General features: G+C 58.2%; 1 protein-coding gene across 2 annotated transcripts; it reads left to right on the top strand.

Annotated features, from left to right (window-relative positions):
* The first annotated feature begins 1,618 nt into the window (after positions 1–1,618).
* LOC106736666 (perforin-1) lies at positions 1,619–6,131 on the top strand. Of its 2 annotated transcripts, XM_059731448.1 has the most exons (3): positions 1,619–1,730; positions 2,046–2,642; positions 3,499–6,131. In XM_059731448.1, the coding sequence occupies exons 2-3, from the start codon at positions 2,107–2,109 to the stop codon at positions 4,721–4,723; spliced, it is 1,761 nt and encodes a 586-aa protein (XP_059587431.1). In that variant the 5' UTR covers positions 1,619–1,730; positions 2,046–2,106; the 3' UTR covers positions 4,724–6,131. The 2 variants fall into 2 exon arrangements, with proteins under 2 accessions (XP_059587431.1, XP_019352986.2); XM_019497441.2 differs by lacking the exon at positions 1,619–1,730 and having other exon boundaries at positions 1,793–2,642.
* The last annotated feature ends 12,462 nt before the right edge of the window (positions 6,132–18,593 follow it).

Consider the following 18,593-nt stretch of genomic DNA (forward strand, 5'->3'; position numbering starts at 1 on the left):
GAGGGGTGTGGGGCGGGAGTGGGGGGCACCGCTGGGGGGGCTGTGGGTTGGGAGTGGGGGGCACTGCTGGAGGGGTGTGGGGCGGGAGTGGGGGGCACCGCTGGGGGGGCTGTGGGGGGGAGTGGGGGGCACTGCTGGTGTGGTGTGGGGTGGGAGTGGGGGTTACTACTGGGGGGGCTGTGGGGGGGAGTGGGGGGCACCGCTGGGGGGCTGCAGGAGTGGGGGGCACTGCTGGGGGGCTGCGGGGCGGGAGTGAGGGGCACCGCTGTGGTCCCCTACGTGTCTGTCCCTCCATCCATCTGTGCAGTGATTGCCGGGCTCCCAGCACCCCCATCCCAGAGAACCAGGCATCTGGGCTCCTGAATCGCATCTGCCCTCGCCCCCCCCGCAGACAGCCCAGGCATCCGGGTTCCCAGCGCCCCCCCTCCCCCCCCCACACACACACCTCCCCCCCCCGAATACCCAGGCATCTGCCTGTCCCCGGGCAGGAAGCGCTGCTCTGACCACAGCCCCCTGCCTGCCCCCCGGCACAGGCAGGCCTGTTGTGACACCTCTGATGTGGCTGCGGTGGCCCGGGGCAGTGTCTCGGACACTTCTGATTGTGCCGCCCCACCAAACCTCCGTGCTCAGAGCTGCCGTGGCTGAGAGAGGAGTGCGGGCCCGGGCACGGGGCCAGATCTGTTCCCAGCCCCTCGGCCTCTCTGCCTGCCCAGCTGCGTGTGGACCCTCCCCCTGGCCTTCCCACAGACCCTTGCGCCCATCCCTGTGCCCGCCCAGCTCTGCACATCATGGTCTTTGCCCCATGGGCTCTGCCACACCCCTACACCATGCCCCTGGCCTCGCCGATGGCTCCTTGTCCGTGTTCTCCTCCAGTTAGGTTTGCGCCCACCCAGGGGGCCAGGACCCCCTCACAGCCTCTCGCTGGGCTCCGCACCCCTCCGTCCCCACAAACCTGTTCCTCCCCTGAGCTCCTCCCCTGACCTCGAGGCTGCATCGGGGTCACCCTTGGCTGTGACCCTCTGCAGCCGCAGCCACAGCCGCAGAGGTCAGGCTTTCCCAGCATCCCTCAGGTGTTACTCAAGGGCTTTTCTCAGGACCTGGGACAACACCTGGGGGCCCATGTGGGGAAGCTGATGGCCCACACCTGCCACAGCTTCTCAAAGGGACAGGCATGCGAAATGCCCTGCCATGCCACCCACATCCATCCCTCCGCCCACCTCCACCCCTCCATCCATCCCTCCGCCCACTCTGCTGTCCACCCAGCTGTCTCTCTCTCCAGGCCTCCATCCATCCATCTCCCTTTCTACTTATCCATCCACCCAGTGTCCCTTACCTCCCTCTTGTGCTCTACCCACCCATCCATGTGTCCATGTGCTTTGCCTCCCTGCCTTCCCCACCATAAGGCACCTCCAGCATACAAATAATACACAAAATGGAAGGACTCCTGGGCTGTGGGAATAGTGACAAGGGCTGTGGGTGGGGAGTGGGGGGCACCGCTGTGGGGGGCTGCAGTCAGGAGTGGGGGGCACCGCTGTGGGGGGGTGCAGGGCAGGATTGGGGGGGCACTGCTCTGGGGGGCTATGGAAACTCCACCCCTCCGCCCCCGTCTCACAGTTCCACCCCCAGCCACGGCTTCTGACACCAGTTGGCTTCTGGTTTGACCTGCACCACAGACGCGCTTGCACAGCCACGAGAGGGAGGCAGAGACCACGACCTGAGCCCCCCGCACTGTGAGAACCCCCTGGGGAGGAGCTGTCTTGGGGGAGGGGAGGGACCAGGACTCCTGGGTCCTTTGGGCAGGGAGGGGCCAGGACATGGCGGGTGAGGCTACCAGCTTAGGTGGCTTCACATCCCCTCCAATAGGCCCACTGGCCTCTAGACAGACCTTTTGGGTGAGATTCTCAGCTCTGGAGGCCTCCAATTCACTTCCCCAAACAAGGGGTGGGTCTTAATGTGGGGGACATGATAGACAGGGAAATACAGTACCTTATTTTAGGGGTGTAGGAGATGGGAAAATACAGTACCTGCATCTGTTACTTACCCAGGGGGCAGCCAGGGCCAACGACTCTGTCCTCTTCTGGGATAAAGGACCACACTGTTCCCACCATGCCCCGTCCTGGAGCCTTCATCCTCCTCCTCTTCCTTCTTGTCCTGCCCGTGACGGCCCGCTATTGCCACCAGGCAACGGTGAAGGAGTGCAAGGAGCACACGGCCTTCGTGCCTGGCCACGGCCTGGTGGGGGAAGGCTTTGACATCACCACTCTGGCCCAGAAGGGTGCCTACGTGGTGGATGTCGGGCGGTGGGAGAGGCAAAGTGGGACCTGCACCCTGTGCATCAATACGCTCCAGAACAGGAGTCTCCAGCGCCTCCCCGTGGCTGTGGATGATTGGAAAGTGCATGGCTCATGCCAGAAGAGGGTGGCCAGCTACTTGCACTACTCAGCTGTGGAGGTAGTCCAAGAGGCCAGCAAGGCTGTGGAAAATGACTGGCGGGTGGGGCTCCAGGTGGCCATCCCTTTACAGGCACGCGCACAGGTGGCACTGGCTGGGTCCTGCTCCAAGACGGCTATATTCAGCATGGACAAGGCCCGGCAGGACAAGTACTCCTTCGCCAGTCATGAGGTCTCCTGCCAGTACTACTGGTAAGGTGATCCAGGGCAGAGAGGTTGGGGGGCACATCAGAGGTCATGGCTAGTGTTAATGGGTAGGCTGGGGTTTGAACTGGGGTCACTGGTACATTTGGGTTGAGGTCAGGGCTAGGGCCAGGGATAGGTCTGGATTGTCTTGGGATGGTGTATAGGCTGAGGTTGGGTGGGGTTGGGATTGGAGTCCCCGGTAGGTTGAGGAATGCTTGAGTTGGGGTCATAGGTTGGTTTGAGTCCAGATGAGTTGAGGTCATTGGTAGGTTGAGGTTGGATCATGGATTAGTTGGGATTGAGCCAAGTTGGGTTGAGGTTCTGGGTATGTTTAGGCTGGGGTCACAGGCTGATTGGAGTTGAGCTGAGTTAAGATCATGGGTGGCTTGGGGTTAAGTTGAGGTCATGGGTAGTTTGAGGTCAGGTTGAGATGGCAGTTATCAGTAAGTTTAGGTTAGGGTCATGGGTTGAGTTGAGGCTGGGTTGAGTTGGGATCATGAGCTGGTTGGGTTGAGTTGAGAATCATTGGTAGGTTTAGATTGGGGTCATGGGTTGGTTTGGGTTGAGTTCAGCTGAGATCATGGGTAGGTTGGGTTCTGGTTAAGATGAAGACATGGGTAGTTCTAGGTTGGATTGAGTTGTGGGGGGCGGGGCGGTCACAGGTTGCTTGGGGTTGAACTGAGTTGAGTTGGAGTCCTGGGTAGGTTGAGGCTTGGTTGGGTTGAGGTCATGGGTTGGTTGAGATCACAGGTAGGATGAGGTAGGGCTGAGGTCATGGTTGGGACTACATGCCCCCAGCAGTCAGATACCTTATCCCTGCGTCCTCACAAGATGGCAGCTCCCCCTTTCCCTCCCCCACCAGGTTCCGCATCACCGACAATCCCCCGCTCTCCCCTCACTTCACCCGGGCCGTGAGGGACCTCCCCGAGGACTACACCCCAGCCTCGCGCCCCGAATACCACCAGTTCATCGCCGCCTATGGCACCCACTACCTCAACCAGGTCCACCTGGGGGGCCGTGTCCGGGATGTCACAGCTGTTAAGACCTGTCAGACGGCACTGGATGGGCTGACAGCTGATGAGGTCATGGACTGCTTGAATGTGGAAGCGGCCATGAGCATCGGGAAGGGAAGAGGGAAGCTCAAGCCCACTGCCAAGGTATGCCAGGATCAGCGTCAGAAGGAGAACCTCAAGACAAGCTTCCATGAGGCCTACCATGAGCGTTACACTGAGGTTGTTGGTGGCCACAAGCACACGGACTTGCTCTTTTCCAACAAGCGGGATCCCAGTGCTTACACCAGTTGGCTGGAAAGCCTCAAAGTCAACCCTGGCTTGGTCTCCTACTCCCTGGCACCTCTCCACGTCTTGGTTAAGAAGCAGGATCCAAGGAGATTGGCTCTCCAGCAAGCAGTGAGTGAGTACATCCATGACCGGGCCTTGTGGAGGAACTGCACCCAGCCATGCCCACCAGGCACCCATCGTAGCACCAAGGACCCCTGCTCCTGTCTCTGCCCTGGGGATGCTGTGGCCAACACCATGTGTTGCTCCCGGAAGCGGGGCCTGGGGAAGCTGGAGGTCACCATCAAATGTGGCCAAGGCCTGTGGGGAGATACCTTCACCCAGACGGATGCCTACATCAAGGTCTTCTACCAGGATAGGTTGATTCAAACCAGCACTGTGAAAGACAACAACAACCCCGTCTGGAACATCAGCCTAGATTTTGGGGCCGTGAAGGTCACTGAGGCCTCCAAGCTGAAGGTACAGGTGTGGGACAAGGACTTTGGGTGGGATGATGACCTCCTGGGGACCTGTAATGAACCTGTAGTGGCTGGCGCCTCCCAGGAAAAGACCTGCTACCTGACCCACGGTAAGCTGGAGTACCAGTATGAGCTGCAATGCGGGCCCAGTTTGGGGGGGGAACAGTGTCAGGACTATGTCCCCCAGCCCCCTGGCATTGCTGTTAACTGGACCTGGACTGGGCGAGCTGTGGGAGAGAAGAATGGAGATGAATCAAAGAGAGGTGGGGCTGGAAGGGACCTCCGGGGGTCACCTCTAGTCCAACTGCTGGCCAGAGGCAGGAACAACTGAACCCAGCTGTTGACCAACCCCTTGACCCAACCTACCCCAGACCAATCCATTAGCCAATCTCTTGACACCACCCATCCACTGTTCAACCAGTTAGCTAAACTAGTCAAGCTTATCACAACCCATCCCAGACTGATCCATTGGCCAACCTCTTGGCCACGCTAGTCAACGAGAAGGCCCCACACCCAAATTGGGCACCTATGAAGCCGGAGGAGACCACAGCAGTGGACATCCCATAGCTGTAGATAACGTGTGATGTAGAGAACCCAAACCCAATGCAACCCAAAACCCCAACCTACCCATGAGCCCAGCTCAACCCAACCTCAACCCCAACCTACCAATAACCTCAAGTCAACTCAACCCAACCTATGCAAGATCCCAACTCAAGCCAGTTTCAAACTGCCCAAGAGACCAATCAACCCAGTCTCAACCTACGCAAGACCTCAACTCAGCTGAACTTCAACCTACCAATGACCTCAAGTCAGCTCAACCCAAACCTACACATCAACTGAACTCAACCCAAGACCCCAACTCAACCTACCAATGCCCTTGGTCAACTCAACCCCAGCCAACCCCATGACCTTTGCAGGCTTCGCTGGAGCACTGATCAGTATATGCAGCTCCCACAAAGGCTTTGCAAGAGCATGAGCATAAGTAGGCCTCACACACAAAGCTGATGGATGCACCAGTTCCTCCCAGAAACAAAGCTTGGCTGGCTGCAGGAAGAGAAGATGGAGAAGGGAGCAGAGTCCAGGCCCAGGACGAGGAAGCTGGAATGAGAACAGCCAAGGCAGGAGGCGCAACAAGACAGTTTGAGACCTCCAAGGTACATCCAGGGGGCAACACATAATTTGCCCTGATTGGAGGGTCAGAAAGCTGAGGGACGACGTGGCGGCCCAGGGGAGCTGGCGTGGTTCTTCACTGACAACCTTCTCACAGGTGCGGGCACCTTCACTCCTGGTGTGATATACGTATTGGGGCTGCACTTGTAGGCAATAAACCTGGCCAAATCTTTACCCCTGGGCCAAGACTCATCGACGCCACAGCTCCTGAGACTCCCCCCACCGACAGCACTTCAATGGCCAACAACAATGAGACGGACCAGCCCTGACGACGCCCTGGTTGCACGCCAGGAAGAAGCCAGACCCTGCACCTCAAAGCCCCTCTCCCAGTCCACATCCATCTAACCATCGCTCCATGACCCCCAACAGCACGGCCTGGCTCTTAGTGAAACTAGGGTGTGGAAAATGGGGGAAGGGGGAGGGGAAATGATGGGTCTATCATCCCATGGGACTCTGCAAATCTTCAGCCAGCTAATGAGAGGCTAGAAGTGTTGTGATGCCTCTGGAGGGGGAGGAATTGTGTTATCCAGTCTGTGATGAATCAATAAAAGTGATGGATGAGGCACTCATTTGCACGCTTTGAGAACTGAGTAAAAAGGCGACCGACCAATCAGGCCAGAAGTAGCTCAGAGCCGCGGCGGGTTGTTAGTCCCAGGCTCGCTGGTGTGCAACGAATACCTCTGAGGTAGAGGCATGGGGTGCATATTTGCTCCTGGTGGGTGCAGACGGCCGTGTGGCAGCCTCAAGGTCACCCGTGACCCTGCCTGGGTGGGGAGGACTGACCCCCATCTCTCGCAGCCCAGCCTCCACCCCTCTCCCACAGGGCCCAGGTGTCCGGGCTCCCAGCCCCCCGCTTTCACCCCCGCGCCCCAGAGAACAAGCATCCAGGCCCAGCTGCTCCGGGCAGGAAGCATTGCTGTAACCACAACCCCCCTCAGCCTCACCCAGACGCTGGTGCCTGCACCTCTGACGCAGCTGAGCTGGGGCTGGGGGGGCAGGACACGGTTTATTGTGGCTTTTCTCCCCCCCCCCCCCCAACCACACACACCTCACTCAGAGCATCGCCACGGCCAAGAGGCAGCCCTGGGACCTGAGAGGTGAGTGCGGACCCAGGAGCCCGGGCCACGGGGCCAGGACTGCCCCCAGCCATCCCCCTGATCCCTCGGTGTCTCTGTCTGCCCTAAAAGCATGTGGATCCGTCCCTCCATCCTTTCCCACAAAGCCCCTGCACTCCTCCCTCCATCGCTGTTGACCTCCTTTACTTTTCCTTTACCCACCTGCCCACATCTATCCATGTGCCTCGTTTCTCTCCCTCCATCCCCTCACCCACTTTCATACCCCGTCCATCTGTCCAGTCTTTGATCCATCTCTCCGTTCAGCAGTCCTTCCCCTTCCCCCCTGTAAGGCACCTCGGGTATAAAAACCACACACAAAATGGAGGGACCCCCAGGCTGGGGGGTAGGTGGGAGGGCTGCATGTCAAAGGTGAGGGGCATTGCTGCTGGTGCAGGTTGGGAGCGAGGGGGATCGGTGGGGCTGTGGATCGGGAGTGAGGAATATGACCAGTGCGGGGGGGTTGTGGGGAGGTTGTGGGTCGGGAGTGAGGGGCACCAGCCAGGCTCGGGTGGGGGCAGATAAACCTTTCTGCAGTGGCTGAGTGCAAACTTCCCCCCACATCTCACAGTTCCACTCCTAGCCCCATTTCCTTTTGGTGTCAGTTGACCACACATCCTACCCCACAATCACACTCGCACAGCCCAAAAGAGAGGCAGAGAGAAGCGGAGGACATGGCCTGAGTCCCTTGCACCATGTGTACTAGGGGCTGGGCCGGAGACCTCACATCCCCCCTCTGGTCCTAGAGGCCTCTATAAGGACCCTCGGGGGTTGGACTCTCAGCCCTGGACGCCACAGGCTCCCTCTCTCATCCCTTCCCCAAAGCAAGGTGCGGGTCTCAATTTAGGAGGCCTTATAGACAGGAAAATATGGTGGCTAACATTATTGCAGGCAGTCCTGGACCCCCTGCCTTCCCCAAAACAAGGGGGTGGGTCTTAATTTTCGGCATGTCATAGACTGGAAAATGCAGTACCTTATTTTACATCTGTGGTAGACAGGATCTTACGGTACCTGTGGGTATGCCTTTGCCAAAACAAGGCGTGGGTCTTTATTTGCGGGGTGCCATGGTACCTACTTTTAAGCGGGGGAAGAGAGAGGCAGGAAATAATGGTACCCACATCTCTTACTTGCCTCAGGGCCCCAAGATGGGCAGGGGGATGTGGTAGATGGGACATTATGGTACCTGAGCCCCTGCCTGTGTGCACGTGCCTTCCCCAAGACAAGGGGAGGGTCTACATTTGGGAGAATGGGCTTCCTTTCCGAGGTCAGGCCACAGGTGGCACTGGCTGGGTCCCACTCCCAGATGACCAAATTCAGCGCAGGCAAGGCCCAGGAGGACAAGTACACTTTCACCACCCACGAGGTCTCCTGCCAGTACTACCAGTGAGACAATCCAGGGCAGGGAGGTCAAGGGGAGGTTGGAGGTCATGGCTGGGTGGGGTGGAGGTGGTGGGTAGGTTGAGATTGGATTGAGCTGAGGTCATGAGTTGGTTGAAGTTGGGGTTGAGCTGTCCTGGGCTGAGTTGAAGTCGGGCTGGGTTGAGATGATAGGTAGGTTGAGGTTGGGTTGACATGCCCCCCACCAACAGTTTCCCTGTACCCATGCCCTCACAAGATGGCAGCTCCCCCTTTCCCTCCCCCACCAGGGTCTGCATCATCGACAGTCCCCTGCTCTCTCCTCACTTCACCTGGGCCGTGAGGGACCTGCCCCGGAGCTACACCCTGGCCTCACAACTTGAGTACCACCAGTTCATCGCCACATACGGCACCCACTACCTCACCCAGGTCCACCTGGGGGCCCGAATCCGGGACATCACGGCCATTTGGACCTGGAAGGCGGCTCTGGATGGGCTGACTGACGACAACGTCAAGGACCACACGAACGTGGAAGCAACCATGAGCATCGCAGCCGAGTTGGCTGCCAAGATGTGCCAGCAGCAGCAAAACAAGGAAAAACTCAAGACGAGCTTCCACGAGCGTGACACCGAGGTCGTTGGTGGCTACAACCACATCGACTTGGTCTTTGCCAATTGGCAAAATGCCAGGGGCTACAGCAGCTGGCTGGAAAGCATCAAAGCCCACCCCGACCTGCTCTCCTATGCCCTGGCACCCCTCCACTTCTTGGTCAACAAGGAGGACCCAAGGAGGGAGGCTCTCCAGTGAGCAAGTACATCCGTGACCGGGTCTTGTGGAGGAACTGCACCAAGCCGTGCCCACCGGGCACCCAATGTAGCATCCGGGACCTCTGCTTCTGTGTCTGCCCCGGGGATGATGTGGCCAACACCATGTGTTGCTCCAAGAACTGGGGCCTGGGCAAGCTGAAGGTCACCATCCAGCACAGCTATGGTCTGTGGGGAGACACCTTCACCCAGACAGATGGCTACATCAAGGTCTTCTACAGTGGAAGGTGGATGCAAGCCAGCACCGTGAACAACAACAACAACCACCCCGTCTGGAACACCCGCCTGGTTTCTGGAGCCAGGATAGTCCCCGTGGGCTCCAAGCCGCGAGTGCAGGTGTGGGATGACGACAGCTGGAAAAGCGATAACCTCCTGGGGACCTGTGATGAACCTGTAGTGGCTGGAGCCTCCCAGCAAAAGACCTGCTACCTGAAGCACGGCTAGGTGGAGTACCAGTACCAGCTGCGCTATGGGCCCAGTCTGGGTGGGGCCCAGTGCCAGGACTATGTTCCACAGCCCCCAGGCATTGCTGTTAATTGGGTCGGGATTGGGCAAGCTCTGGGAGAGAAGAGTGGAGATGAATCAAAGAGAGGTGGGGCTGGGGGGCAGGTCCTCCAGGGGTCACATCTAGTCCAACCACAGACCTGAGGCTGGAGCTGCCCTACCCAACCCATCCATGACCAATCCCTTGACCCAACCCATCCTACATCATCCCAGTGACCAACCTCACATTACCCAAAACCCAACCTCAAGCTACCCAAAACCCAACCTCAGCCAGTCCTAACCTACCCATGAACTCACCTGAACCCAACATCAACCTACCAATGAGCTCAAGTCAACTCAACCCTAACCTACCCAAGACCTCAACTCAACCTAGTTTCAATTTACCCAAAATCCAAACTCAGCCAGTCTTAATCTACCCATGAATGCAATTCAACCCAAGCTCAACCTACCAAAGACCTCAAGTCAACTCAACCTTAACCCACCCAAGAGCCCAACTCAACACAGTTTCAACCTATCCATCAACTAAACACAACCCCAACTCAATCCATCTTCAACCTACCAATGACTTCACTCAACTCAACTCCACCAACCCATGACCCCAGCAGGCTTCATTGGAGCATTGATCACTATATGCTGCTTCCACAAAGGCTTCGCAAAAGTCAACTCAACCCTAACCTACCCAATGACCCCCAACTCAGCCTAGTCTCAACCTACCTAATGACCTCAAGTCAACTCAATCTCAACCTACCCAAGATCTTAACTCAACCCAGTTTCAACCTTCCCATCAACTGAACTCAACACAAGACCACAACTCAATCTAGCAATGACCAGGCTCAACTCAACCCCAAGCAACCCGTGACCCCAGCAGGCTTTGCTGGAGCATAGATCACTATTGGTTGCTTCCACAAAGGTGTAACAAAAGCATTAACATGAGTAGACCTCACCAGCAAACCTGATGGATGCACAAGTTCCTCCCAGGAAGAAAGCTTGGCAGGCTGGCACACCTCAAGATGGGAAGGAGAGATGATGGAGAGGGGAGCAGAGTCCAGGCCCAGGATGAGGAGGCTAAAATGGGAGCAGCCAGGGCAGGAGGTCCAACAAGCCCACATTACAAGACAGGTTGAGACCTCCAACGTACATCTGAGAGGCAATGCATCAATTTGCTTTGACTGTGGTATAACAGAAGGATCGGAAAGCCAGGGGATGTTGTAGCAGCCTGTGGGGGCTGGTGCAGTTCTTCCCTGATGACCTTCTGGCAGGTATGAGCACCCTTGCTCCATGTCTGATGTATGTGTCCAGGCTGTACTTGTAGGCAATAAACCTGGCCAGAACCTGGGCTCTGGGCCCAGCCCACGGCCGCTTCTTAAGACAAGATGGGTATTGGGACCTCCGGGCCATGACTCGTTGATGCCGCAGCTCCTCAGACCCTGCCCCCCGCCCCAGACACATCAGTGGCACCAACAAGTCATGGCCCAGAGGTCCCAATGCCCGACTCGGGTGGAGAGGACTGACCCCATGCTCTCACAGCCCAGCCTCCACCCCTCTCCTAGAGGACCCAGGTGTCCGGGCTCCCAGCCCCCCTACTTTAACACCCTCCACACCCCGGAGAACAGGTGTCCAGGCCTCGCCCTCTGGGCAGGAAGCACTGCTGTAACCACACCCCCCCTCAGCCTCACCCAGATGCTGGTGCTAGCACCTCTGCTACAGCTGTGATGGGGCTGGGGGGCAGGACACCTATTAGTGTTGCTCCTTCCCTCCCACCCTTCAGCTAGAGCATCGCCGCGGCTGAGAGGCAGCCTGGGACTTGAGAGGTGAGTGCGGACCCAGGAGTCTGGGACATGGGCTAGGACCGCCCCCAGCCATCCCCCGACCTTTCAGTGTGTCTGTCTGCCCTGGACGCATGTGGATCCATCCTTTCCCACAAACCTCCTGCACCCCTCCCTCTATCTCTTCATCCCTCCCTCCCATGCCATCGACCTCCTTTACTTCTGTTTTACCTACCTGCTCACACATCTATCCATGCGCCTTGTTTCTATCCCTCCATCCCCACACCCACCCACTTTCACACCCCAGCCATTCATCCGTCTGTCCCTCCATGCATCCACATTTGCACTCCATCCATCCCCTTTCCCCACATAGGACACCTCCAGTATAAAAGACAACACAGAGGGGCCGTCACGCTTGGGGTAGGGAGGGCTGCAGGTCACAAGTGCAGGGCATCGGGGCAGGGGGGGCTGTAGGTCAGGAGTGAGGAGTAATGCTCTAAGGGGGCTGTGGGTCAGGAGTGAGGGGCACTGGAGGGGCTGTGGGGGGTGCGGGTCGGAAGTGAGGAGCACCGCTATGGGGGGGCAGGTCAGGAGTGGGGGCATCACTATGGGGGGCTGTGGGTAAGGACTGAAGGGCACTGGAGGGGCTGGGGGTGCTGTAGGTTGGGAGCGAGAGGCAAAACTGTGGGAGGGGCTGTGGGTTGGGAGTGAGGGGCATGGGCTGGGCTCGAGGCGGGGAGGAGGCAGATAAACCTTTTCCCAGGGGCTCCGAGTGGAAACTTTCCTCAACATCTCACAGCTCTGCCCCCAGCCCCAGCTTGGGACACCCGATTGCTCCGGTGTTATTTGGCTGCACATCCTGCATCACACACACACGCTCACGTAGCCTGGCAGAGAGGCGGAGGACACAACCCGAGTCTAGCACCGTGAGCCCTGGGGGCTGAGCTGGAGACCTCACATCCCCCCTATAGGCCTCTATAAGGACCCTCGGGGCTCAGACTCTCAGCCCTGGACACCCTTTGGCATCCCTCACCCAAAATAAGGCCTCAATTTGGGGGGCCTTGTAGACAGGAAAATATGGTACCGAATTTTAGGGGGAGGGAGTAGTTGGGATATCACAGTACCTGGACCCCCTGCCTGTGTCCGTCTGCCTTCCCCAAAACGAGGGGTGGCTCTTAATCTGGGGGGAGGTATCATGACAGAAAAATATGGTATCTTACTTTAGGGGTGTGGTGGAAGGGAACATATGGTATATGTATATATTACCAACATGAGGGCCCGAAGATGGCTGGGGGTGGGGGGGTTGGGTGTTGGGAAAATATGGTAACTTCATGTCTTACCTACAACAGGGCCTGAAGGTGGTGGGTGGGGGGGTGCAGTTGATGGGAAAATATGGTATCAGCATGTCTTACCTACGTTATGGCCCCGACATAGTTGGGGGGTGGTAGATTTAGTGGACGGGATATTACAGTACCCGAGTCCTTCACCTGCCTTGCCCCCCGCGCCCAACAGAGCTCCTCTCCCTCCAGAGGCAGCCAGGACGGACCCCCTCCTCTTCCGGGATGAAAGGCCACGCCGTTCCCATCATGCCTTCCCAGAGCCTTCGTCCCCATCCCAGAGCCTTCCTCCTCCTCCTCCTGCCTGTCACGTCCCCCCGCTGCTGCCAGGCCACAGCAGAGGAGTGCGAGGAGCACACGGCCTTCGTGTCTGGCCAGGACCTGGTGGGGGAAGGCTTCGACATCACCAGGCTGGCCCAGAAGGGTGCCTACACGGTGGATGCTGGGCACTGGAAGAGGGAGGACGGGACCTGCCCCCTGTGCTCCAACCCACTCAAGATGGGAGGCACCAGCGCCTCCCCCAGCCACGGCCAACTGGAGGGTCAAGGTCTCGTGCCAGAGTACAGTGGCCAGCTCCCTGCACCGGTCAGCTATGGAGGTGACCCACGAAGCCAGCACAGCTGTGGAGAATGACTGGAGGGTGGGGCTCGAGGTGGACGTCCCTTCCAAGGGCAACACACAGGTGGCGGTGGCTGGGTCCCACTCTAAGATGGCTGAATTCAGCACAGGCAAGGCCCAGCAGGACAAGTACTCCTTTGCCAGCCACGAGATCTCCTGCCAGTACTACTGGAGAGGAGATCCAGGGCAGAGAGGTCAGGGGTCATGGCTTGGTGGTGTGGGGTGATGGCTTGAGTCGAGGTCATGGGTTGGTTGAGGACCTGGGTAGACTGAGATTGGGTTGAGCTCAGGTCATGGGTGGAGCTGCGGTCATGGGTAGGTTGAGATCATGGGTAGGTTGAGGTTGGGCTGACTTGATGGCAAGGGTAGGCTGAGGTCGAAGTTGGGTTGAGGTCATGGGTAGGTTGGTTGGGACTATATGCCCCCACCTGGCAGTTGCCCTGTACCCACGCCCACACAAGATGGCGACTCCCCTTTTCCCTCTACTACCAGGTTCCTCATCTCCCACAAGCCCCCACTGTCCCCTCACTTCACCCGGGCTGTGAGGAGCCTCCCCAAGGACTATGTCCGGGCCTCACGCCCCGAATACCGCCGGTTCATTGCCACCTGCGGCACCCACTGCATCACCCAGGCCCACCTGGGGGCCGCATCCGGGAAGTCACAGCCATCCCGACCTGTCAGACGGCACTGGACGGGCCGACGGCCGACGAGGTGACAAGCTGCTTGAAGCTGGAAGCGCCCATGAGCACCGGGGCTGGGCCCAGCAGCATGAAAGGGCCCTCCAAGATGCGCCAGGACCAAAATGAGAAGAACCCCAGAGGAGCTTCCACGAGGCCTGCCGTGAGCGCCACGCCAAGGTGATCGGCGGCCATGAACAGAGACTCGTTTTTCTCCAGCAAGGAGGGGGCCGTGGGCTGTGGGTTGGGGCTGAGGGGCACCGGCAGATAACCCTTTCCCTGGCAGCTCCGCTGGGTGGAAACTTCCTCGCCCACATCTCCGCCCCCAGCCCCAGCATTTGACACCCGTTTGTGGTTGGTGCCGTTTGGCTGCACATCCTGCGCCGCAGATGCACTTCCACGGCCCTGAGAGAGAGGCCGACAAAGGCGGAGGACATGGACTGAGCCCCGGCATCGTGCGTACTGGGGGCTGGGCCGAAGACCGCGCATCTCCCCCACGGTCTTCCAGGCCTCCATGGGGACCCTTGGGGGTCAGGCTCGCAGCCCTGGACACCCTCTCACATCTCTTCCCTAAAACAAGGCACGGGTCTCAATTTAGGGGGAGTTATGGGCAGAAAAATATGGTACCTAATGTTGGCAGGGGTAGTTGGGATATTACAGTACTTGAAGCCCTCCTGTGTGCATCTGCCTTCCCCAAAGCAAGGGAAGAGGCTGAACTGGGGGATGCCACAGACAGGACAGGAAAATACGGTACCTCCCTTTGGGTGCGTGGTAGGTGGGATGTTACGGTACCGGTGTACCTGCCTTTACCGAAGGGAGGAGTCTAGGCATTTTGGTCTCACCAGTCCCGGACCGGCTGGCGCCAGTGGAGCTCCTCTCTCCCTCTAGGAGACGACCCCCGTCTCACCCGGGATGAAGGACCACGCCATTCCCACCATGCCCCGTCCCAGAGCCTTTATCCTCCTCCCCTCACGGCCCCCCACTGCCGCCGGGCCACGCAGGAGGAGTGCAAGGAGCTCCCAGCCTTCGTGCCCAGCCACGGCCTGGCGCGGGAAGGCTTCGGCGTCACCACGCTGGCCCAGAACCAGATACAGGACTCAAGTTGGCAACAAAGATGAAGGATGACACGTAGTCCTTCTTCAAGTACGTAGGGAGCAGGAAGGCGGCGCAGGGTCGCATGGGGCCGCTGTGGGATGGACCAGGGCAGCTGGGAACGGACAGGAGGGAAAAAGCAGAGCTCTTAAATAATTTCTTTGCATCTGTTTTCCTGGACACAGATGGACATGCACCTCCCAACGAGGCTTTAGTCTGCAGTCAGAGCAGTGCCAATCCACCAGCGCTCAGCACCGACCCAGTGAAGGGCGCTTGGAGGGGTTGGATGTATTTAGGTCGACGGACCCCGACGATCTTCACCCAAGGGTACTAAAAGAATTGGCCCATGACATAGCAGAACCACTGGCGCGGCTGTTTGAGCGCTCGTGGCACTTGGGGCAGGTCCTGGAGAAGGGCCAGCGTGGTCCCCATCTTCAAGAAGGGGAGGAAGGAGTGTAGCAGAAAGCCCCTTTTCCTCTTGCCTGCATTGCTCTCCCCTCTTTGGATATGTTTCTCTTTTTTCCATCTTTTCTTCCTTCCTCTCTCTTTCACTTTAAGATAAGGAATTGTATTTTAAAATGTGTATGTGTGCATTTTGTATCTCCCCCTGTAGTTCGGTGTTTTTATCTATTTGTGTGCCATGGCATTTGTAGCTTATATCTTATACTCCTCACCTTTCAACTTTCAACTGAATATGTTATACATTGTAACAATGTTAACAAGGGCAGGAATCAAACTGTCATTCCCTGTATCAGGCTGGCCTCTGAAAGAGCGAGTGAATCAGTGATTGAATGTGTAACACGGTAGCACACAGCAATTATCACCTGGAAGCCGCAGATCAACCACAGGAAGAACTCAATAGAAGACAGTGTAACAACTGGGAAATCTCTAAAGGTCACTGATCAAGGGCTAGAAGCCCTGGCCTGAGTTAATCAACGCCGGGGACCAACTTTTGGGCTGAATGTCTCCAGATCGACCACTCCCAGAGCCCTATTCTAAATTCATCAACGGACTCCCAAACCTGGACGCACATGCAGACGACCCCTGGGGCTGACAGATGCTGTCCAGTAGCCACCGAGGGGGGCGAAGTCCCACGAGGGTCAATGACCCCTGGATTGGGCAAACCACAAAACTGGGGAGTCACCAAAGTCTGCCAGGGACAGATAAAAGGCAGTGAAAAGTGACCCTCAGTGGCGCCCTCTTGATCTCCAACCCAACCAGACCTGTCCAGCCAGAAGGACCAGCCGCGACCCCCTTCTGGAAGATAACACCACGCTGAAAGAAGCCTCGACGGCAGACTCCAGCGCTTGTAGGATAGGTATACCTGACTCTGTAGCCTGCTACTCTGTGTGTGTGTGTGTGGGTGTGTGTGTGTGTGGGGACCAGCCCCAAGGTTTATGATTACAGTGTTTCAATCCGCCTAATAAACTAGAATTTTAAGGATCCCGAGTTGGACATTTGTAGCCAAACAGGAGGACCCGGGTAATTGTAGGCCAGTTAGCCTCACCTCCATTCTCAGCAAGACCTTAGGAAAAATCATGAAGGATCACGTTTGCAGGGGCCCAGCAGGTCTCACAATGGTGAGGGGCAACCAGCTTGGGTTCATAGCAGCTCGGGGCAGGAGGGACCTGAGCAGATCATCTAGCCTGACCCCTGCCACGGGCAGGAATGGATGCTGGGTTCACAGGACCCCAGACAGGTGATCGTCCGACCTCCTCTTGAGTTTGCCCAAGGTAGGGGCGAGGACCACTTCCCTGGGAAGTTGGTTCCAGATTTTGGCCACCCTAACTGTAAATATTGCCTCCTGATCTCCAACCTAAACCTATTCTCCATCAGCTGATGGCCATTGCTCCTCGTCACCCCAGGTGGTGCTGGGGAGAAAAGGGCTCTGCCTATTTGCTGTTGATCCCCCCGATGAGCTTGTAGGCAGCCACCAGGTCCCCCCTCGGCCTCCTCTTGCTGAGGCTGAACAGGTTCAGGTCCCTCCGTCTCTCCTCGTAGGGCCTGCCCCGCTGCCCTCTCTCCAAGCAGGCGGCCTCCTCTGACCCCTCTCCATGCTGGCCACATCCCTTTTGAAGTGCGGTGCCCAGTACTGGATGCAGTACTCCAACTGCAGCCTGACCAAAGTCGCATAGAGGGGGAGGATCACCTCTCTGGACCGGCTTGAGATGCACCTTTGGATGCATGACAAGGTGTGGCTGGCCTTGCTGGCTGCAGTCTAACATCAGCAGCTCATGTTCATCCTGCCTTTGATACGGTATCTCACCGTTCTCGAAAATAAACTGAGTGGCTGAGACATAGATGATGACACGGGCGGGTGGGAGGCAAATTGGCTTAGAGGTGGCACCCAGGAAGTGGTGGTGAATGGGTCGGTGTCAACCTAGAAAGATGTGGGCAGTGGGGTCCCCCAGGGCTTGGTCCTCGGACCGGTGCTATTCAGTGTCTTCATCAGCGACTTGGATGAGGGCGTGGAGAGCGCCCTGCCCGAGGTGGCAGATGACACCAAATTCTGGGGCAAGTTAACACGGCAGAGGGGAGGGATCGGGCCCAGGCGGATCGGGACGGGTCGGAACAACGAGCAGAACGAAACAGGAAGCAGTCCAACAAAGACACGGGCGAAGTGCTGCGCCTGGGCAGCAAGCCCCCCCACGCACGCCCAGGCCGGGGGTGACCCGCCCAGCGGCACGGCAGCGGGAAGGGACCTCGGAGTCACTGCTGACTCCAAGATGAACACGAGCCGTCAGCGTGACGAAGTGCTGAGCAAGACTAACTGCGCTTTATCACGCATTAGCAGATGCAGGACAAACAGGTCCAGGAGGCGATCCTCCCCCTCTGTGCGGCGCTGGTCCGGCCGCAGCTGCAGCCCTGGGTCCAGGGCTGGGCGCCGCACTTCGGGAGGGACGTGGCCAGCATGGACAGGGGCCAGAGGAGGCCACTCGTATGGTTAGGGACCTACAGGCAAGGCCCTACGAGGAGAGACGGAGGGACCTGGATCTCTTCAGCCTCCGCAAGAGAAGGCTGAGAGGGGATTTCGTGGCTGCCTACAAATTGCTCAGGGAGGGCGGCAGGGAATGGGAGACGCTCTAGTCACTAGGGCACCCCTGGGGTAACTAGGAGCAATGGCCACAAGTTGGCGGGGAGCAGACTGAGGGTGGACACTAGAAAGAACCTATTTACGGTCAGGGTCGCTAGGACGTGGAAGGGGCTTGTCACGGCGGGGTCCTGCAGGAGGGCCGTGATCTCCTTAAGGCCCCCTCTTCCGCGCCAAGTCGGCCCACGGGCACCCTCTAATTCTCGTCTTTGATGTTTAAGTAAAGTTGGGAGGCTGCCTTGCGTCTCCTTGGGCACGTAGACTCCTGGACCCCTCGTGGGTCTTGTCCTGCACAAAGGGGTGCTTTGGGGCACCCCAGCCTTATGGGCCACGCGTGGCTCCACCCACCCGATACCACGCCCCAAGCCTCGCAGATGGCATAGACGTTGGCTTGTCTCTCTGTACGTACACTGCCCGTCTCTCGGGCCTCCTCTATGCACTCGCCCGCTCTCTGGGGCCTCCTGTCTTGTGCTGCCCGCTCTTGGGCTCTCCGAGCCCACTCGGGACCTCCCTGTAATGTCGCCCCCCCGCCTGGGGCCTGCTACACCCGCGCTGGGGCTTCTCGATAACGCCCCCTTTCTGGGGCTCTCTCTGCGCCCACACTCGGGCTTCTCAATGACACCCCCGTCTGGGGCTTTCCGCGCCCACTCTGGG

The sequence above is a fragment of the Alligator mississippiensis genome, chromosome 7 (assembly GCF_030867095.1).
Source record: "Alligator mississippiensis isolate rAllMis1 chromosome 7, rAllMis1, whole genome shotgun sequence".
Lineage (NCBI taxonomy): Eukaryota > Metazoa > Chordata > Crocodylia > Alligatoridae > Alligator > Alligator mississippiensis.

What these genes read in the sequence shown, in the direction of transcription:
- LOC106736666 (XM_019497441.2), top strand. Translation starts at nt 2,008, where the DNA reads ATGGGAAAATACAGTACCTGCATCTGTTACTTACCCAGGGGGCAGCCA. An exon ending in GTCTCCTGCCAGTACTACTG is followed by an intron (nt 2,643 to 3,498) that starts GTAAGGTGATCC and finishes CTCCCCCACCAG; the next exon opens with GTTCCGCATCACCGACAATC.